We start from the raw sequence: 16587 nt of genomic DNA, 5'->3' as shown, positions 1-16587 counted from the left end.
AATTAAGGCAGGGACGCTGAACTTCCAAGGCACAGGAGCCTAAATATAGAGCGCCTGAAATGTCAAGAGGCAGGGAGTTGCCGGGGTGCGTGGTTTGGCGGCCGGCGGCCAGAGAAGCCTCAGCTGAGATTCCTGGGTTGGACTAGATGGCCCTGGGGGTCCCTTCGAACTCTGGTTCCAGGGGGAAAGAGGGGGGAATGCTGAAGGAGGCAGGGGGGGTCCCTGCTCCCCCAAAGCACCAGAAGATGCTGGGAAGAACATAGCACTCTTTGGTGGCACTTGGACAGCTTTAAAACCCCTCTCCCCACGGCCTTTGTATGACCCACACCCATGGGTGCTGTGCGTTGCCAGGCCAGGGACTCTGCCCTGCCGTGGAACAGGGGCAGATGCCACCAGCTCTGTGCCCGCAGAGTCCTGGGCTTTTGCCCCAAAACGCTTTCAGCTCCCGTCTCCTGCCAGCCCATGGATTGGTGGGTAACTTGCCTCTCCATCTTCTGAGCCACAGGGCATAAGGGCAAGGGGCTGCTGCAACGGGCAACAAGAGAAAGGGCCCCTCTCTCCCCCTCCGTGGCCGCAGGGCACCCGAGGGAGACCCGGGTGCTTCCTGGAGGGCGTTTGCCTGCTCCTACCTTTCCCCGCCGGGCTCCCGGGCACCAGAGCAAAGCTGGAGGCACGGGTGAGCTGAGCAGTGTGCGACCGACAACGGGATCCGATAGCCCGTCTCCTTCCTCTGTGCTCGGCCGAGTGACTGCTCTGCTCGGGAGTCGGGAGGCAGGCAGGGAGGGTGGCGCCGGCGTCGTGACGCAGATGGCAGGCCTGAGCAGATTGCCGAACCTCCTCCCCGCCCCCCCCACCGCCGGCAGGGAGGCGGCTGCTCCTCCTTGCTGCGAAGGGAGATCCCTGCCGGAGCCGGGCCTTGCCTGGACACGCAACCGCTCTCCACCCCCCTGCCCTACTTTCGGCTCAGGGACAAGAGCCGAGCCGCTGCTCCTCCTCCAGCCCAAAGGAAAGCAGGTCACGAAGGCAGGCGGCTCCCCCAGGGGCAGAAACCGCAGCCAGGTCCTCATTAGCTTGCCTGCCTGGAAATGAAAGCGGCCGTGCGGGGGGGGGGGGGCAGAGAGGGAGTGGGGAGGGGGCTCAGGGTGCCCCCAAGCTGCTCAGGGGCTCAACCCGGGTCACTCGCAACCCACGGTGGCATTTTAACGTATTGTGACACGGCCGTTGCTCCTCTACTGATTTTTGCAAGCAAATTTCTGATATCTGGGTTTTCGAAAGGGTTGTGGAATCTCGCTCCGTTTGATGTTGTTTATTTGAAAATCATTAAAAAATAAATAAATTGTGACTTTATGTGCACCGGATCGGATGCTACAAGGCGTGCAACCCTCGACGTTTTATTGCGTTTTCCAGTTTGTGCATTATGGAGTGGCAGTGTGCAAATTAAATCTGAAATGGAAGCACTGGGGCAGAAGGAGGCTTTGCAGACAAGAGGCTCAGCTGAGAGGCCAGCAGGGGTGGGGGCTAATCCAGGGGTGGGGGCTAATCCAGGATGCTGGCGACCAGGAAGAAGGGGGGGGGGAGTGTCTGGGGAGGCTAAGCCCAGAGCAGACGGCAAGCGGAGCGCCTGGGGTTTTTCTTTCATTTTTTCAAGGGGGAAACTCACTCCCCCACCCCCAAATCCAAAATCAGTGCCTCTTTCACAGATCCAACCACATTTATTCATTCGGGGGGGTTTTTTTCATTTCAGGAAATTTACACACGGCTTGATCGCAAAACAAAAACCCTCAAAGAAAAGAAAAGATAAAAGCATAAAATTTTATGTTTCTGTTTAATATAAACAGAAAGATGAAATAGACGAAAAACAGGTCAAAACTCACGCCGGGTTTCTAAGCATCTGGGTGAGGCTTGTCTAAACAAGGATGTGTTTTAAATGGGCACCCAAAAGGAAGGGAGACTGCTTGATATCAAAAGGCAGAGAGTTCCAAAGTGCAGGTGTGGCCAGACTAGGAACGGCCGAGCTCTTACACAGGTGGAGCAGGCATTACCTGATACCTGCAGCAGCGCCTGTTCTGCTGATCCAAGTGGCTGAGTAAGCATGGATGGGCGAAGGCCACCTCGCAGGTAAACTGGTCCCAATTTGTTGAGGGGTTTTTCTATACAGACAGTAACACCTTGAAGTTGACCCAGGAGCAAATGGACCTCCAGTGCAGATATCCCTGCAAAAGAGGTTTCACACCTCGCTCTCATCAGCAACCGCGCTGCAGCATTCTGCACTGACGGTTCCGGGAATCCAGCCTTGAACTCAGCAACGCATGACTTAAGACAGGGGTGTCCAACTTCCAAGAGACTGCGATCTACTCCCGCTATAAATAAGCTGGCGGTGATCTACCCATTGGATTGACCAGAGTTGTCAAGCATTCTTTGGGGGGGGGGGAATTGCGGTCACGCGATCGACCAGGACCGACTAGGGATGCCCCATGATTGACCGGTAGATTGCAATCAACCTGTTGGACACCCCTGACGTAAGAGATCCCTAGAGGTGCCCTGGCAGGCCCTGAGGGGTCTGGAGATCTCAGGCTCCACCTTGGTCCTCCACCTGACTTCGCAAGCAACGGCTTCAGGTCTGCACTGCCAAGAAGGCAGCTAGGGCACCAGGAGAGGCGGGAGGAAACTCCCCATTAAGCAAAACTGGAGCGGGTCGCCCCGCAGAGGACCTTAAGGTCCATAAATAGAGGTCCCGGGCCCTAAGGAAGTCAGATTAGCCTCAACCAGAGCCAGGGCCTTTTCAACACTGGTGGAACGCTCTGTCTCATGAGACCAGGGCCCTGTGGGATCTGATTTCTTTCCGCAGGGCCTGTAAGACAGAGTTGTTCCGCGTGGCCTTTGGCTTGGAATCAACTTGATCCCCTTCCCCTCTTTCCTTTCTCCTTCTCTGATGGAACTCCTATTTGGGGACTTCCCTGTCTTTTTTCTAGCCCATGTAGAACCAGTCTGGATAGTTGGCCTTGGTGAAGATTTGACGTCTTCATCCCCAAAAAGTTTTTGAGTGTCTACTGAAATGAGGCTGCATTTTAATGTTGTATTTTAATCTTGTTTTTAAGTTGTATTTTAATCAATTGTTTTTATACCTGGTGTTAGCTGCCCTGAGCCCGGTCTTGGCTGGAGAGGGCGGGGTATAAATAAATTATTTATTACTATTATTATTATTATTATTATTATTATTATTATTATTATTATTACTATTATTATTATTATTATTTCCTGGGAGTTGGGGACACCCCTTCTTCCCCTCCCAGGCTCTCAAAATGATGTGAGAGAGGCGCCCAGAAAGAGCCACAAGCCTCCTAGTTCAGCTGATGGAATCACAGAAGTGAAGACTTGGAAGGGACACCAAAGGCCATCTAGTCCAACCCCCTGCAAGGCAGAAAGCATGCAGCTGTTCACAATTAACAACGTGGGTCCAGTTGAGCTGCGAGGTCTTCCTCGCCCCTGTGTGCCCACTCGACCGCTTCCATGGGTGCAACTGGCCCTGTGACAGGGGCCACATAATTCACCCCCAACCCCTCTGCCTCACTGGTAAGAAATCAACCTTATAGGGTGGTGGTGCCCAAACTTCAGAACTCCCTGCCTTTTGACGTCACTGCACTGCTTTCAGCTAAAACCGTATTCCTGCTTAGCCGAGTCTGCTTGGGAAGTTCTTGTGCGTCTTTTAGTCTGTTGTCATTCAAACATTTTGAAAGTCTTAAATCATTGCTCTTAGCTTTTCTCAAGTGACAATCTAACACTTTCATCTTTTCTGTAAACGGCTCTGATAACAACCAAGCGGCGCGTAAATTTGAGGAGATAAAAGTAATTCACGAAAGAAGGTGCTCAGGTGCAGCCAGGAGCCTGGCAAGGCCACAAGCTGCTCCTGGAAGTGAACCCAGGAGCCGGCCTCTTTGAGGACTAGTAACCCTGCGCCAGCCAAACACAGGCCCCGGGGAGCCTCTGCCCCAGCGCAAGGAGGGTCAAGCCCCCTGGAGACCCCCTGGCAAACACTTCTACATGCTGGCATCTGGCCACGCTCCCTAGGGAGGCAGAGGGGGCAGTGGGCAGGAGGGAGGGGCTCCAGCACTTTCGCCACCGGCCTTCCCTACCTTCGTAGGCCTTGGCTGCGTTGACCAAGCTGGACCACTCCAGGCCGGCGGCCGTGTCCGGAAGGGGCATCAAGCCCGGGTCAATGCGCCGCAGAGGCTTTTCCCGCACGTCCGTCAAGGAGAGCTCAGAGGCCGAAATGGCGCCTGCAGGGAGAGCAACGCATAGCTGTGAACTTACAGATTTGAAAATAAGGGACCAGCAGCCTCGAAAATAAGGGATCAGCAGCCAAAATAAGGGATTTTGCTTAGCTTATACAGAAATCTGGCACTGATGGAGCCATGCTGCTTTTGCTGCGACTGACTGGGTTTTGCAGGGGGTTGGACTAGATGATCCTAAGGGTCTACAACTCTGACCAAAGAAGAATGGCAGACAAAACTGAAGAACGACGTTGAGATGGCAAAGCTTACAGGCAGAATTAGAAAGCAGGAAGAGGACCTCTTTAATTAAGAATGGGGAAAGTTTATAATTTAGTTGAAAAGCTATTGTCAAGAGTTACATACATTAGTAGGATTGACAGAAAACTTGTAGTAAAAATTTGAACTATGGATGGACAAAGGATTTATAAAAATAGAGTTATGAAAGGGATGCAGAGGGGGAAATCACTACATTAAGATGCTGCACTGGTTGGAGGGGGTGCTAAGCAGCAGTCGGGGCTGACGTCGTCCTGGCGCGAGGAGTTCCATCGGCCCTTCCCCACCCGAGGAGGAGGGGGGAGGGAGGGAGACTCTCGCCCACGCCGCCCGCGAGCCCAGCATGAGGTGGTTGCGGCGCTGTGGCGGCCGCTGAAGCACTGCCCTTCTGTGTCCCTCCCCATCCCCTCCTCTTCCTCCTCCCTCAGGCCGCCTCCTCAGCCACCGCTGCCGCCTCCGGCTTCCCCTGGCAGCGCGGCGGAAGTCTCGCAAGAGAGGGGCTGCCTGCCCACCTGCTGCCACCTGTCTCCTCACTACGCGCCACTGAGGGGGAAAAGAGAGACGGAGATGCGGCAGCTCATACGCGCGCTCTCTCTCTCGTAGCAGAGGACCCCGAGCCGCTGCTTCCCTCCCGAGCATGAAACTCGGGAAATTTAAGGGACACCATCAATAAGGGACAGCAGCGGGACACGGCGCTGGGATAAGGGACTTTCCCGCCAAATAAGGGACGGTTGACAGCTATGGAGCAACGGCCTCGTCAGGAGGCTGCCAACGTCTCCCCAGACAAGACCACCCTCCATGCCAAGCGCGCCTGGTTTGGAGGCCCCCCCACCAGGTGGAACCAGAGCCAAGACACAGACTCTCCAGTCAGCAGAAGATTCTGGGGCTCTGGGGAGCCAGTGTCAACTAGGCCCCGGGAGAGACCAGGGTTCAAATCTTGCCACATGGCCACAAAGCTCATGGGGGGGGGGCTTTGGGGCCAGTCACTGCCTCTCCGAGCTCAGGCTACCTCCCAGGTTGTTGTTGTTATTATGGGGGTGAGGGGAGGGGTGAACCACGTTGCCTTGGGGGGGGGTGTCCCCTCTTTGGCTCACAATAGACAGGGGAGGCTTAAAAGGATGCTTGGCCGGGAGAAAGCTTTTCTCCCTCTCACAGTGCTCAAACTCATGACATCCAAAGGAAGGCGGATGTTGGAAGATTCAGGAGGATAAAAGGAAACCCTCCTTTATACAGCAATATACAAATTTAATATAATAATAATAATAATAATAATAATAATAATAATAATAATAATAATAATGAGTCCTCCTTCACGTAGCACAGAGTTGAACTGTGGAACTCCCTGCCACAGGAGGCAATGAAGACACCTGGATGTCTTTAAAAAAGAGGGTTGGGCAAGTTCACAGAGAAGGAGAGGCCTTTGGAGGGCTCCCAGCCAGGATGGCTCTGCTCTGCCCTCCACGGTCAGAGGCAGTGAATGCTCCCGAAACCCTGGGAGGGAAGCATTGCTAATTCTCCCCTGGCCTCCTCGCTGGCCCAAGTAGGACTAATTCAGCCAGCTAGCCCTGGGGACTATATAATGCTTATTAGATGTAAAAGGTAAAGGTAAAGGGACCCCTGACCATTAGGTCCAGTCGTGGCCGACTCTGGGGTTGCGGCGCTCATCTCGCTTTACTGGCCGAGGGAGCCGGCGTACAGCTTCCGGTTCATGTGGCTGGCATGACTAAGCCGCATCTGGCGCACGAGAGCAACACACGGAAACACCGTTTACCTTCCCGTCGGAGCGGTACCTATTTATCTACTTGCACTTTGACGTGCTTTCGAACTGCTAGGTTGGCAGGAGCTGGGACTGAGCAATGGGAGCTCAGCCCGTCGCGGGGATTCGAACCGCCGACCTTCTGATCGGCAAGTCCTAGGCTCTGTGGCTTCCCCAAATTGATTTCTGAACTTTAAATTTTATTGTTATTCATGTTTTTATACTGTATTTTATGCTGCTTCTACAATCGCTTTAAATTTGTTGTTAGCCGCCCTGAGCCCAGTTTTCTGAACCGGGAAGGGCAGGGTATAAATAAAAATCTATTATTATTATTATTATTATTATTATTATTATTATTATTATGCTCCCCCCAAAGCAGAACTCACCCTTCCTCTCCGAGAGGCCCCCGTTGCTGGGGGTGGGGTGCTGCTTCCGCACGGGGAGGGTGCTGAAGGTGCTTGTGAAGAGCACGTCCCCCGGCAGGGGCTGCTCAAAGCCGTAGGCGCTGGCATAGCTGGGGTCTCGCCTCCCGCTGCACAGGCTCTCGTCCGACAGCGTCCTCTGCAGGGTCTTCTGGGGGGACTGAGGGCAGGAAGAGAGACACGGTCAGAGGAGACTCGGGAGAGGAAAGACCTGCTGAGACCGGGGTCTCTCCTTCTCCCACGGGGGCCAGAAAGACGCTCCTGGGAGGCCCATGAGCAAAGAGGATGGAGAGCGCATCACCTGGAATCACAGAGCAAAAAGGGAACCCTGGGGCCATCTAGTCCAGCCCCCTGAAATAACACAGGAATTACAGTGGACAGAGGGCTTAAGAAGGAGAGTCCTGCACAACTCCATAGGAGTCCATTCCACTGTCAAAATGGCTCAGAAAAGCCTTTCCAAAGTTTTGGCAAAGAATTCCCTTTGCTGTCATTGGAACCCCTTGGTTCTGATAACAACCTCTGGAGCCATGGAAAGCAAGCTTCTTCCCTCTTCTATGGAACAGCCCTTCAGTCATACCTCGGGTTACAGACTTTCGGGTTGCGGACTGCCAAAACCCGGAAGTACCGGAACAGGTTACTTCCGAGTTTCGGTGGTCTCGCATGTGCAGAAGTGCTAAACTGCGCTTTGCGCATGTGCAGAAGCGCCAAATCGCAACCCGCACATGCGCAGACGTGCCGCTGCGGGTTGCGAACGATGTGGGTTGTGAACGTGCATCCCGCATGGATCATGCAACCCAAGCGTTCAGTTTATTTGAAGAGAGCTGTCACCTCTCTGTAATCTCTTTTCCGGGCCAAACAGCCCCAACTCCAGCAACTGTTCACAGAAGCGCAGAATCAGAGATTTGGAAGTGACCTCTTGGGTCATTTAATCCAAGCCCCTGCAATGCTGCTAAAGCATTTGTGTCAGGTGGCCAGTGCTCATGAGGCTTAAGTTTCCAGTCCCTTGATCATCTTGGTCACCCTCCTCTGCACACCTTCCAGTTACCAACATCCTCCTTAAACTATGGTGCCCAGAACTGGACACAGTATTCCAAGTGTGGTCTGACCAAGGCCAAATAGAGAGGGACTATGACTTCCCTTGATCTGGACACTAGACTTCTGTGGATGCAGCCTGGAATAGCATTCGCTTGTTTTGCTGCTGCATCACGTGGGTGACTCATGCCAAGAGCTTCCTAATCGCTCCGCCTTGCTTCCTGGGCTCTGGGAAGGTGGCACGAAATAGAGGCTGGGCCCTCCCGCTTCCTGCCCCCGCAGCTCGCCATTTATTCAATTCCCTGCTACCTCCGTGCAATTCTGCAAGCGTGCTAAGTACAGTCATACCTTGGGATGAATATGGTTCAGGTTGAGTGTTTTCAGGTTGCGCTCCACGGCGACCCGGAAGTAACGGAACACGTTACTTCCGGGTTTCGCTGCTCACGCATGCGCAGACGCTCAAAATGTTGTCACGCGCATGCGTGGAAGCAGCAAAATGCAACCTGCACACGCGCAGTCGCGTGTTACGTTCGCTTCAGGATGCGAACGGGACTCCCGTTCACATCCAGAGGTACAGGTTGAGCGCTTTTGGGTTGCACTCTGTGGTAACCCAGAAGCAACGGAGCGCGTTACTTCCGGGTTTCACAGCTCGCGCATGCGATGATGCTCAAAATGATGTCACGCACATGTGCGGAAGCGGCAAAACGCGACCTGCGCACACACAGATGCGCCGTCGGATCTTACGTTCCATTCAGGATGCGAACGGGGCTCTGGAACGGATCCCGTTTGCAACCCAAGGTACCACTGTACTGTATTTTTCGCTCCATAAGACACACATTTTCCTCTTAAAAAGTAAAGGGAAATGTCTGTGCGTCTTATGGAGCGAATGTGTGGTCGATCGCTGGCTCCCTTTCCAGCCCTGCCCCCTTGCCCTGGCCTCCATTGTTGAATGTTCTGCAGACGGGGGCCGTTTGTTTCCCCAGCGACGTGTGACTGGCTGATTAGATTACAGTGGCACCTCGTGTTAAGTACTTAATTCGTTCCGGAGGTCTGTTCTTAACCTGAAACTGTTCGTAACCTGAAGCACCACTTTAGCTAATGGGGCCTCCTGCTGCCACCGCACCGCCGGAGCACAATTTCTGTTCTCATCCTGAAGCAAAGTTCTTAACCTGAAGCACTATTGCTGGGTTAGCGGAGTCTTTAACCTGAAGCGTATGTAACCTGAAGCGTATGTAACCCGAGGTACCACTGTATCTGTCTGGAAACTGTAGAAACAGCTCCCTTTCCTTTCCTAAAGAAGCTGCAGAACTGTGAGTTGAACCCCATAAAAACAGGTTTTTTTCCCTTTGCAAAGTAAGCTCAACAACTTTGGGCTGATCCTCAAAAAAGGGGGCTTTTCCCCTTTGCAAAGTAAGCTGCACAACTGTGAGCTGATCCCAAAAAAACCAGGGCTTTCCCCCTTTCCTCCACTAAAAACTAGGTGCATCTTATAGTCAGGTGCGTCTTACGGAGCAAAAAAATACGGCAGATCACGCAGTGAGTTGCGTGTCTGCTGGACTCTGTGTGCTGCCAGTCCCCCTCTTCCTCCCAAACTCACCAAATCCCTCTCCTGCTCGGCGGAGCCGCCATCCATGATGATCAGCTTCTTCAGGTCGTCCTCAATGGTGGACTTGTAGGTCTTGCGTGGGGAGCGGAGGTCGCGCAGGGAGGCCCTTAGGCGTGGCTGCCCAAAGACATTCTTGGTGTTCAGGTCCACTTGCCTGTGGGGAGAGAAAAGGGGGTGATGGAGAGGAGAGGCTGCAACATTCAGGGATTTTCACTTAGGGGAGAGGCAGCATTGCAGGAGGCAAGTTTTTCTCCTAGCGGTAGAACTCAGGGAAGGTTGGGAGACTTAGCACAGGTGAAAGGAAGTCCTCCTTCAAGCGGAGTTAATCTGTGGAACTCTCTCCCACAGGAGGCAGCGATGGGTCACCGACTTGGGTGGCTTTAAAAGAGGACCGAGGGCTTCCTGTTTCCGGGGGTGGGAAATGGCTGACTCCCATACGATTGGATCCCAGCCGTGCCGGTAATTCAGGGCTGATATGGGGGTAAGTAGCCCTGGCGGACTCCCCAGGATGGGAGAGGACTGTCTCGTAGACCCGCAGATTGTCCGAGATTGTCAGCTTGCATCAAGGTGCAAGCGGCAGGACACTGGGTCTCAGAGCACGACACGGCTGGCACTCTCTGAAGTCACTCTCATAGCCGAAAATATCTGTTTGATAAAATAATTGGATTTGGACAACAAACAGACATCCTCTGGACCGAAGAAGAAAAAACCTGCAGAACTGTACAGTCCCTGGTGTTTAAGCTCGGACTTCAAAGAGATTCTCATGATGGCGTTTGGATTAGTGAGGTGTTTGGTATGTCCTTTTTCTATTCTTAATATCTACAATTGGTTTTTTATGCCAAACCTCATCAAGAAACTTAATTTTTTAAAAAAAGAGTACAGATGGACTTCTATTTATAATTAAGTATTCAACTGCGCAGCTTTACTTAGACTTGAAAGACTTGATAATTATTAAAGATGAAACAAGATGGCACTTGTTAATACGACGCAGCACCGAAAAATGAGAATTCCTCCCTTTTTTGAGGGAAGCAGGAAGTATTTGCTGGCTAACTTTGTAATGACTTGAGATAACAATTTGGGACAATGTACAGTGCAGCTGTTTGCAGAAGTTTTTCATTATGAGCAAGAGAGAAGGCTGAATGGATGTCTAGCAGCCCCCCTCTAGGGCCTGGAGGGGGGGATTATGTGGTCTCCATGAAGGCTGATCGATCGCCAAATGACTTATATCTGTGGATTATAGTTCCTTTACATTGCAATATTGCAAACAGTCTGCCCAATAATCTATAGTAACAACTCAACAACGTGGAAGGTACTGCGTCATTAAATCTCAAAAGAAAGGTTTGGGCAATTGGAGTGATTTAACAACTTGGGACCTGTTACGTCGTTAAACATTAAATGATAAACTTGGACAAACAGCCCAGATTGGAAGATTGGAATGAAGTCAGGAAAAGCTGCGCTGGTAAATAGACAGTGGAAAAAATATATATATATTTACAAATAAAGCTGTATTCGATGGATGAAAGGATATGTGATTTTTGACATGACTGAGAATCGCATAGCCAGGGACGGGGAACTTTAAAGTGTTAAGATCAGAAGGCGGAAAACATGAAAACAAGAGGCAGGAACGAAGATTTGGAGATATGCTTCAGAAGTCCAGACTATCGGGAGCTCGGAAAAATGAATAATTACAATTTGGACTACAATTTGGTCGTGTGTTTTTTTTAGTTTAGTTTATTGTTTTTAATTAGATTATGATGCGGAGATGTTGATTGGCTATTTTTATTGGAAAATCAATAAAAATTATTAAAAAAAAAAAAGAGAGGAAGGGACAGATTCAAGAAGGAGGAGGAGAGGGCTATTAAAGGCTCCTAGCCAGGATAGCTCTGCTGTTCCTCCACAATCAGAGGCAGTAAAGCTCCCAAACACCAGTCGCTGGAAACCACAGGAGAGGAGAGTTTCTGTTGTGCTCAGATCCTGCTTGAGGGTTTCTCCAAATAGGCAACTGGTCGGCCCCTGTGAGAACAGGATGCTGGCCCAGATGGGCCCCATTTGGCCTGATCCAGCACATCCTCCTCCGCAAGGGCTTCCTCCCCCCGACTTCATTGGCCTTAAAGGTAAAGGCAAAGGGACCCCTGACCATTAGGTCCAGTCGTGGTCGACTCTGGGGTTGCGGTGCTCATCTCGCTTTATTGGCTGAGGGAGCCGGCGTACAGGTCATGTGGCCAGCAGGACTAAGCCGCTCCTGGCGAACCAGAGCAGCGCATGGAAACGCCGTTTCCCTTCCCGCCAAAGTGGTACCTATTTATCTACTTGGACTTTGACGTGCTTTCAAACTGCTGGGTTGGCAGGAGCGGGAACCGAGCAACAGGAGCTCACCCCGTCATTGCGGGGATTCGAACCGCTGGCACAGCGCCACCCGCGTCCCTCATTGGCCTTAGAATAGAATTTTATTATTACGGTCACAGACCAGTTCTGGATCACTTACAATATCAGGAAAACCATAAAACACAAGAGGAATACATTGAATTGCAATTGGGTATAACAAAGGTAGTTCAGATACAGAGGCAGTTAAAAATATATATTAAAACTTGACCGCTAAAAAATAACCTAAAATTGTCATTTAAAACTTTAAATCATTTTGGTACTAGTGGTACCTTGGGTTAAGAACTTAATTCGTTCCAGAGGTCTGCTCTTAACCTAAAACTGTTCTTTACCTGAAGCAGCACTTTAGCTAATGGGGCCTCCTGCTGCCGCTGTGCCACTGGAGCACGATTTCTGTTCTCATCCTGAAGCAAAGTTCTTAACATGAGGTAATATTTCTGGGTTAGCAGAGTGTGTAACCTGAAGCGTCTGTAACCTGAAGCGTCTGTAACCCGAGGTACCACTGCACAGCTTATTCCCTAAGTTTTATGGCGGTTGCACAGACTTCATTGGCCTTCCAGAAGCAAAACCTCAGGAGCCACCTGGTTGGCCATGGTGGGGTGGGCTCCTTGCCCCCCCCAGCAGCCCCCCCACGCCCCAGATGCAGGCCAAGCCCCAGTGCAGCAGGACCGCCTTCATCCATCCAACGGGAGCTGATGCGTTCAAGGGCTGCTGCGGCTGATCTGTCTCTCTGCCCCCCAGCCCCCAACCCCAGGCAGGAGCGCTGGCGAGGGGTCTGCACATGCTCAGAGACCCTCTCCTCTTCGCCTCTGCCTTGAACGCTCCAGGGGGCGAGTCCTAAACAGACCTCAAAAATCAAGCCCAGCCAAAATGGCTTCGGATGCGCCTCCCTCTTTCCCACCCCCCCCACCCAGCAGAAGGAGAAGGCCAGGACCCCTACTCACTTCTTGGGGTCTGCAAAGGCCGTGGGTCTGGCAGGGGTCTCCTCGCCCCTCTTCCACCCGGCCGGGAGGTGCTTGTTCCTGCTGCCCTGCTTGGAGAAGAAGGACTTGGGCACGGAGGCCGAGAGCTGGAAGGAGCTGGACTGCGGCATGTGGGGGCCCCGTGTGGCGTCAGCCGGGGGCGCCTTGTACGCCTGGGTGGGGTACGTGGCCCTGCCGCTGCTGAAAAACAGAGAGGAGACTCAGTTCGCTATGGGGAGGGTGTTGAGGACACAGGCAGAGATCGCTAGTGTGTTAGGAATTTTGAGGTCTTAGATATATGTTAAATGTTCATAAGTGTACCAACCAAGCACATACACAGATCAGCACAGGAAGACCAACCTGGAACCATTTTGATTCCCAAACTGTCCCAAACTGACCAAATGTTTTCTCTGCAAGGTCAAAGTGGAAAAGCCTCCCCATTGTCTTTTCCTTCACAAATCCTGTCTTAAGGGTATGTCTGTGTTTGAATAGGGCGTGAGCCTGTGACCTGGCCCAGGAACTAAGTATTTATCATTACAAAAGACTGGCCAGGCTCCCCAGGCAATCCAAGCAAGTAACCTGCCAGACAGGAGATAAACAACAACAGGAGAAAAACAACATTCAAATTTTCTGTTTTAGACCGCCTTTTCTGTGATGTAGGTGTGATGTATCTGAGGGGTGGTCTTAGGTTACACCCCTTCTGTGATGTACGTATGATGTTTCTGGGGGTGGTCTTGATCTACAGGGTGGCAATTTCAAAAGTCTTTATAAGGCCTTGCATGCCATTTTTCTGGGTTCCTCCTCTCTCCTGCAGGTGAGGGGAGCACCCTGTTGCAACAGATCAATAAAGATCAAGCTTACTAGCTGCTTTGCTTCTCAATATTCTCTCGTTGGCCTCTGTTATTCTCTCCTACCAATAGGGAACCTATGTAAGGACTCTATATGGGTTCTTGGATACCCCATAAGGGAGAAGGGCAATTTTTGTTTACAACACAGACATGCAGCTCCCCTGCAAGGGGGCAGGAGTTCTGTGGGGAGAGGCCACCTGACCAAAGGGCTCTTGCTCGTTCAGCTGCTACCTGGGACCTGTGAAAAAAAGACAGCTACGGAACCCAGAAATTACACAAAACAAAACAAAAGAATTGCCGTGAAAATCCCTGAAACGAGAGGTAATCGACTATGGAATTAAGGAAAAATTAACCAAAGACTTAACGAGATGCCGGCTACAAAACTCGTTTCACGGAACTAATCAGTTTCCTCAGAAGGAAATAAAGAATTTTAAACCGTAAATAATTTTAAGTGATATCAAGCAAACTCAAGAGCAGGGCTGAGACGCTTCCTTGAGTTTACAAAAAAGGTATAAAAACCTCAATGACAAGTTTTAAACATAGCCCTATTTAAGAGAACATTGTAAACCTTAAATGGTTTTCAATGATTCCCAGCAAACTCAAGAGCAGGGCTAAAACGCTTCCCTGAGTTTACAAAAAGACAAACTTACAAAGGAATACAAGATAAGCTGTTTTAAGTTTCAAACAAACTCAAAAACAGGGCAGAAACTCAAAAACAGGGCTAAGCGCTCCTGACTGCTGATGTTAAAGACTGCTACCTGGGACCTGGCGTGCTTGTGGGGAATGGCCACCAGGGGGCAGGAGGGGCTGCTGTTTTAGGGCGCCCATTAGGAGGTGATTTGGGGGAGGAGGTTGGGTGGCGTAGGGTTAAAAACATGTTTTTCCACGGTGCATGTTTTAAGCATCACCATTATTATATTTGTTCATATCCCACTTTTTCCCCCACACGGGGACTTTAAGGGGGCTTATGGCTAAAATAAGAACAGCCACAAACAGAAGGGGGAAAGCTGAAAACAATTAAACGTTAACAGAATAGCTGTATCTATACAAAAACATGCACAATCATGACAATGAAAACATCATAAACCCTGGCTTAATGCCCTCCCCTCAGATGTCAAGGGAATAAACAACTATTTGACCTGCAAGGCAGTCCTGTAACTTCTTAATGATTGATGATTTTCTTGTGTTTTTAATATTTTGTTGGGAGCCACCCAGAGCGGCTGGGGCAACCCAGTCGGATCAGAGATATAAATAATAATAATAATTAGTTAAAGGAAAGGAGGGAAGTCCAGGAGATTCTTTGGAATCTTGTTTCTGTGTTGTATGTTGGATATTTGACTGTAAAAGTTTGATCTGAAAAACCAAATAAATAAATACAGTGGTACCTCGGGTTAAGAACTTAATTCGTTCCAGAGGTCCGTTTTTAACCTGAAACTGTTCTTAACCTGAGGTACCACTTTAGCTAATGGGGTCTCCCGCTGGCGCTGAGCGATTTTTGTTCTCATCCTGAGGTAAAGTTCTTAATCCAAGGTACTACTTCCGTGTTAGCGGAGTCTGTAACCTGAAGCGTTTGTAAACTGAAGCATCTGTAACCCGAGGTACCACTGTAATAATAATAATAATAATAATAATAATAATAATAATAATAATAATATGATTATTAGGATAGTATAAATAATAGTAATATTATCATCATCATCATCATCATCACAGCACCAGCCTTTCCGTTATCCGAGAGGGACAGGGAGGAGCAAGAAGGCCTTGCAGAGCCCTGGGTTCCCTTCCAACTTTACAATTCTATGGTTCTAGCAGGGGCACATGGGAGAGAGAGGGCCAGCCCCAGAGAGGCCCCGCTCACCTTGGCTGCTTGAAGTGGTGGTTCCCGCTGCCGCCCCGGGCAGCCCCTCCGGAGCCCACCCCAAAGGCCTTGGGGCCGTGGTAGCCCCAGCTCTGCCCGCCAGAGCCGACGGCCGGGGACGCATCCCTGCGCTTGCCGCTGCCCGCAGCCTCGTGCAGGGCGCCTCCGAAGGGTGGCGGGGCCTTGGTGGCGGGCTTGTCCCTGCGCGAGGAGGACTTGGCGCTGGTGGCATCGATGCCGCTGTCGCTGGAGCCCCCCTTGGCCAGGGGGTCCGGGTCGGCCTCGGCAGGGTCGGGCGTGTCGAACCAGCGCTCGTCGCTGTGGCTGCTGGAGGCATTGCTGGAGAGAGTGTTGCTGCTGGAATGGCTACTGGAGTACTGCCCTTCGCCCTGGAAGCGGGGAGAGCAAGGGCGTCAGGCCTGCGGAGGGGGAGGCCTCTGCGGGAAGGGGGTCCCCCCGCCAACGCCCACCCCAGCTCACCTTGGAGTGCCGGTTGGGAGAGTCCTTGCCCGCCAGCTCCTGCCTGCTTGGCCGCTTGCTGCCAGACGGTGCCGACGCCCTGGGCTGTGCCGGCACGTGCCAAAGAGGTTCTGCCAAGGTCAAGGGAAGCCGGGAGTCACACCTTCAGAAAGAGCCCCTTGCTCACACACACAGACCCCAGCCTGCCACCCTCAGGGGATCAAGGACCCACCAGAAGCCACGTGCTCCAGCGACTTCTAATAATGGATTTCTGGCTGCTCAGGAGAAGCCTAAGGGGAAGTCCACAAGCAGAATTTGAACACAGAACCCTCTGCCCTCCTGCGGCTTCCAGAAGCTGGCATTCGGAAGTGCAGCTGGGTCCCGCGAGAGGGGCACCCTTCAGCCTGGTCCGAGGCGTGAGAGAAGGGGCTGAGGCTCGCTGGCAGGGGGCAGACACGACAGGCCTGCGCTTCTCTCATGAAGCCTCCTTTCCTTGCCCAGAGGCCAGGGCAAGCGCTGCCACTTTGGCCTCATGGGATGGGCTGCTCCTAGGCCAGCACAGAGCTAGGAACGATCATTTATAATAATAATAATAATAATATTTTTTTTATTTATACCCTGCCCTTCCCGGTTCAGAAAACCGAACTCAGGGCAGCTAACAACAAATTTTAAACACTTAATTGATGCAACAAAAAACAGTATAAAACATGAATAACAA

At 51.4% G+C, this 16587-nt stretch overlaps 1 protein-coding gene across 3 annotated transcripts in view; it reads right to left on the bottom strand.

Moving 5' to 3' along the window:
• SIPA1L3 (signal induced proliferation associated 1 like 3) overlaps nt 1-16587 on the bottom strand; it is a 101735-nt gene that overhangs the window by 7676 nt on the left and 77472 nt on the right. For all 3 annotated transcript variants that reach the window (XM_083626723.1, XM_083626724.1, XM_083626722.1), the window contains 6 exons: nt 15891-16000; nt 15411-15799; nt 12687-12905; nt 9352-9514; nt 6687-6882; nt 4134-4277 (listed from right to left, as the gene is read on the bottom strand). In XM_083626723.1, the coding sequence (XP_083482849.1) occupies nt 4134-4277; nt 6687-6882; nt 9352-9514; nt 12687-12905; nt 15411-15799; nt 15891-16000 (1221 nt within the window). The remainder of the gene's footprint in view (nt 1-4133; nt 4278-6686; nt 6883-9351; nt 9515-12686; nt 12906-15410; nt 15800-15890; nt 16001-16587) is intronic.

Source organism: Podarcis filfolensis (assembly GCF_964270895.1).
Source record: "Podarcis filfolensis genome assembly, chromosome: 8".
NCBI lineage: Eukaryota > Metazoa > Chordata > Lepidosauria > Squamata > Lacertidae > Podarcis > Podarcis filfolensis.
This window is presented reverse-complemented; position numbering and strand designations above follow the sequence as displayed.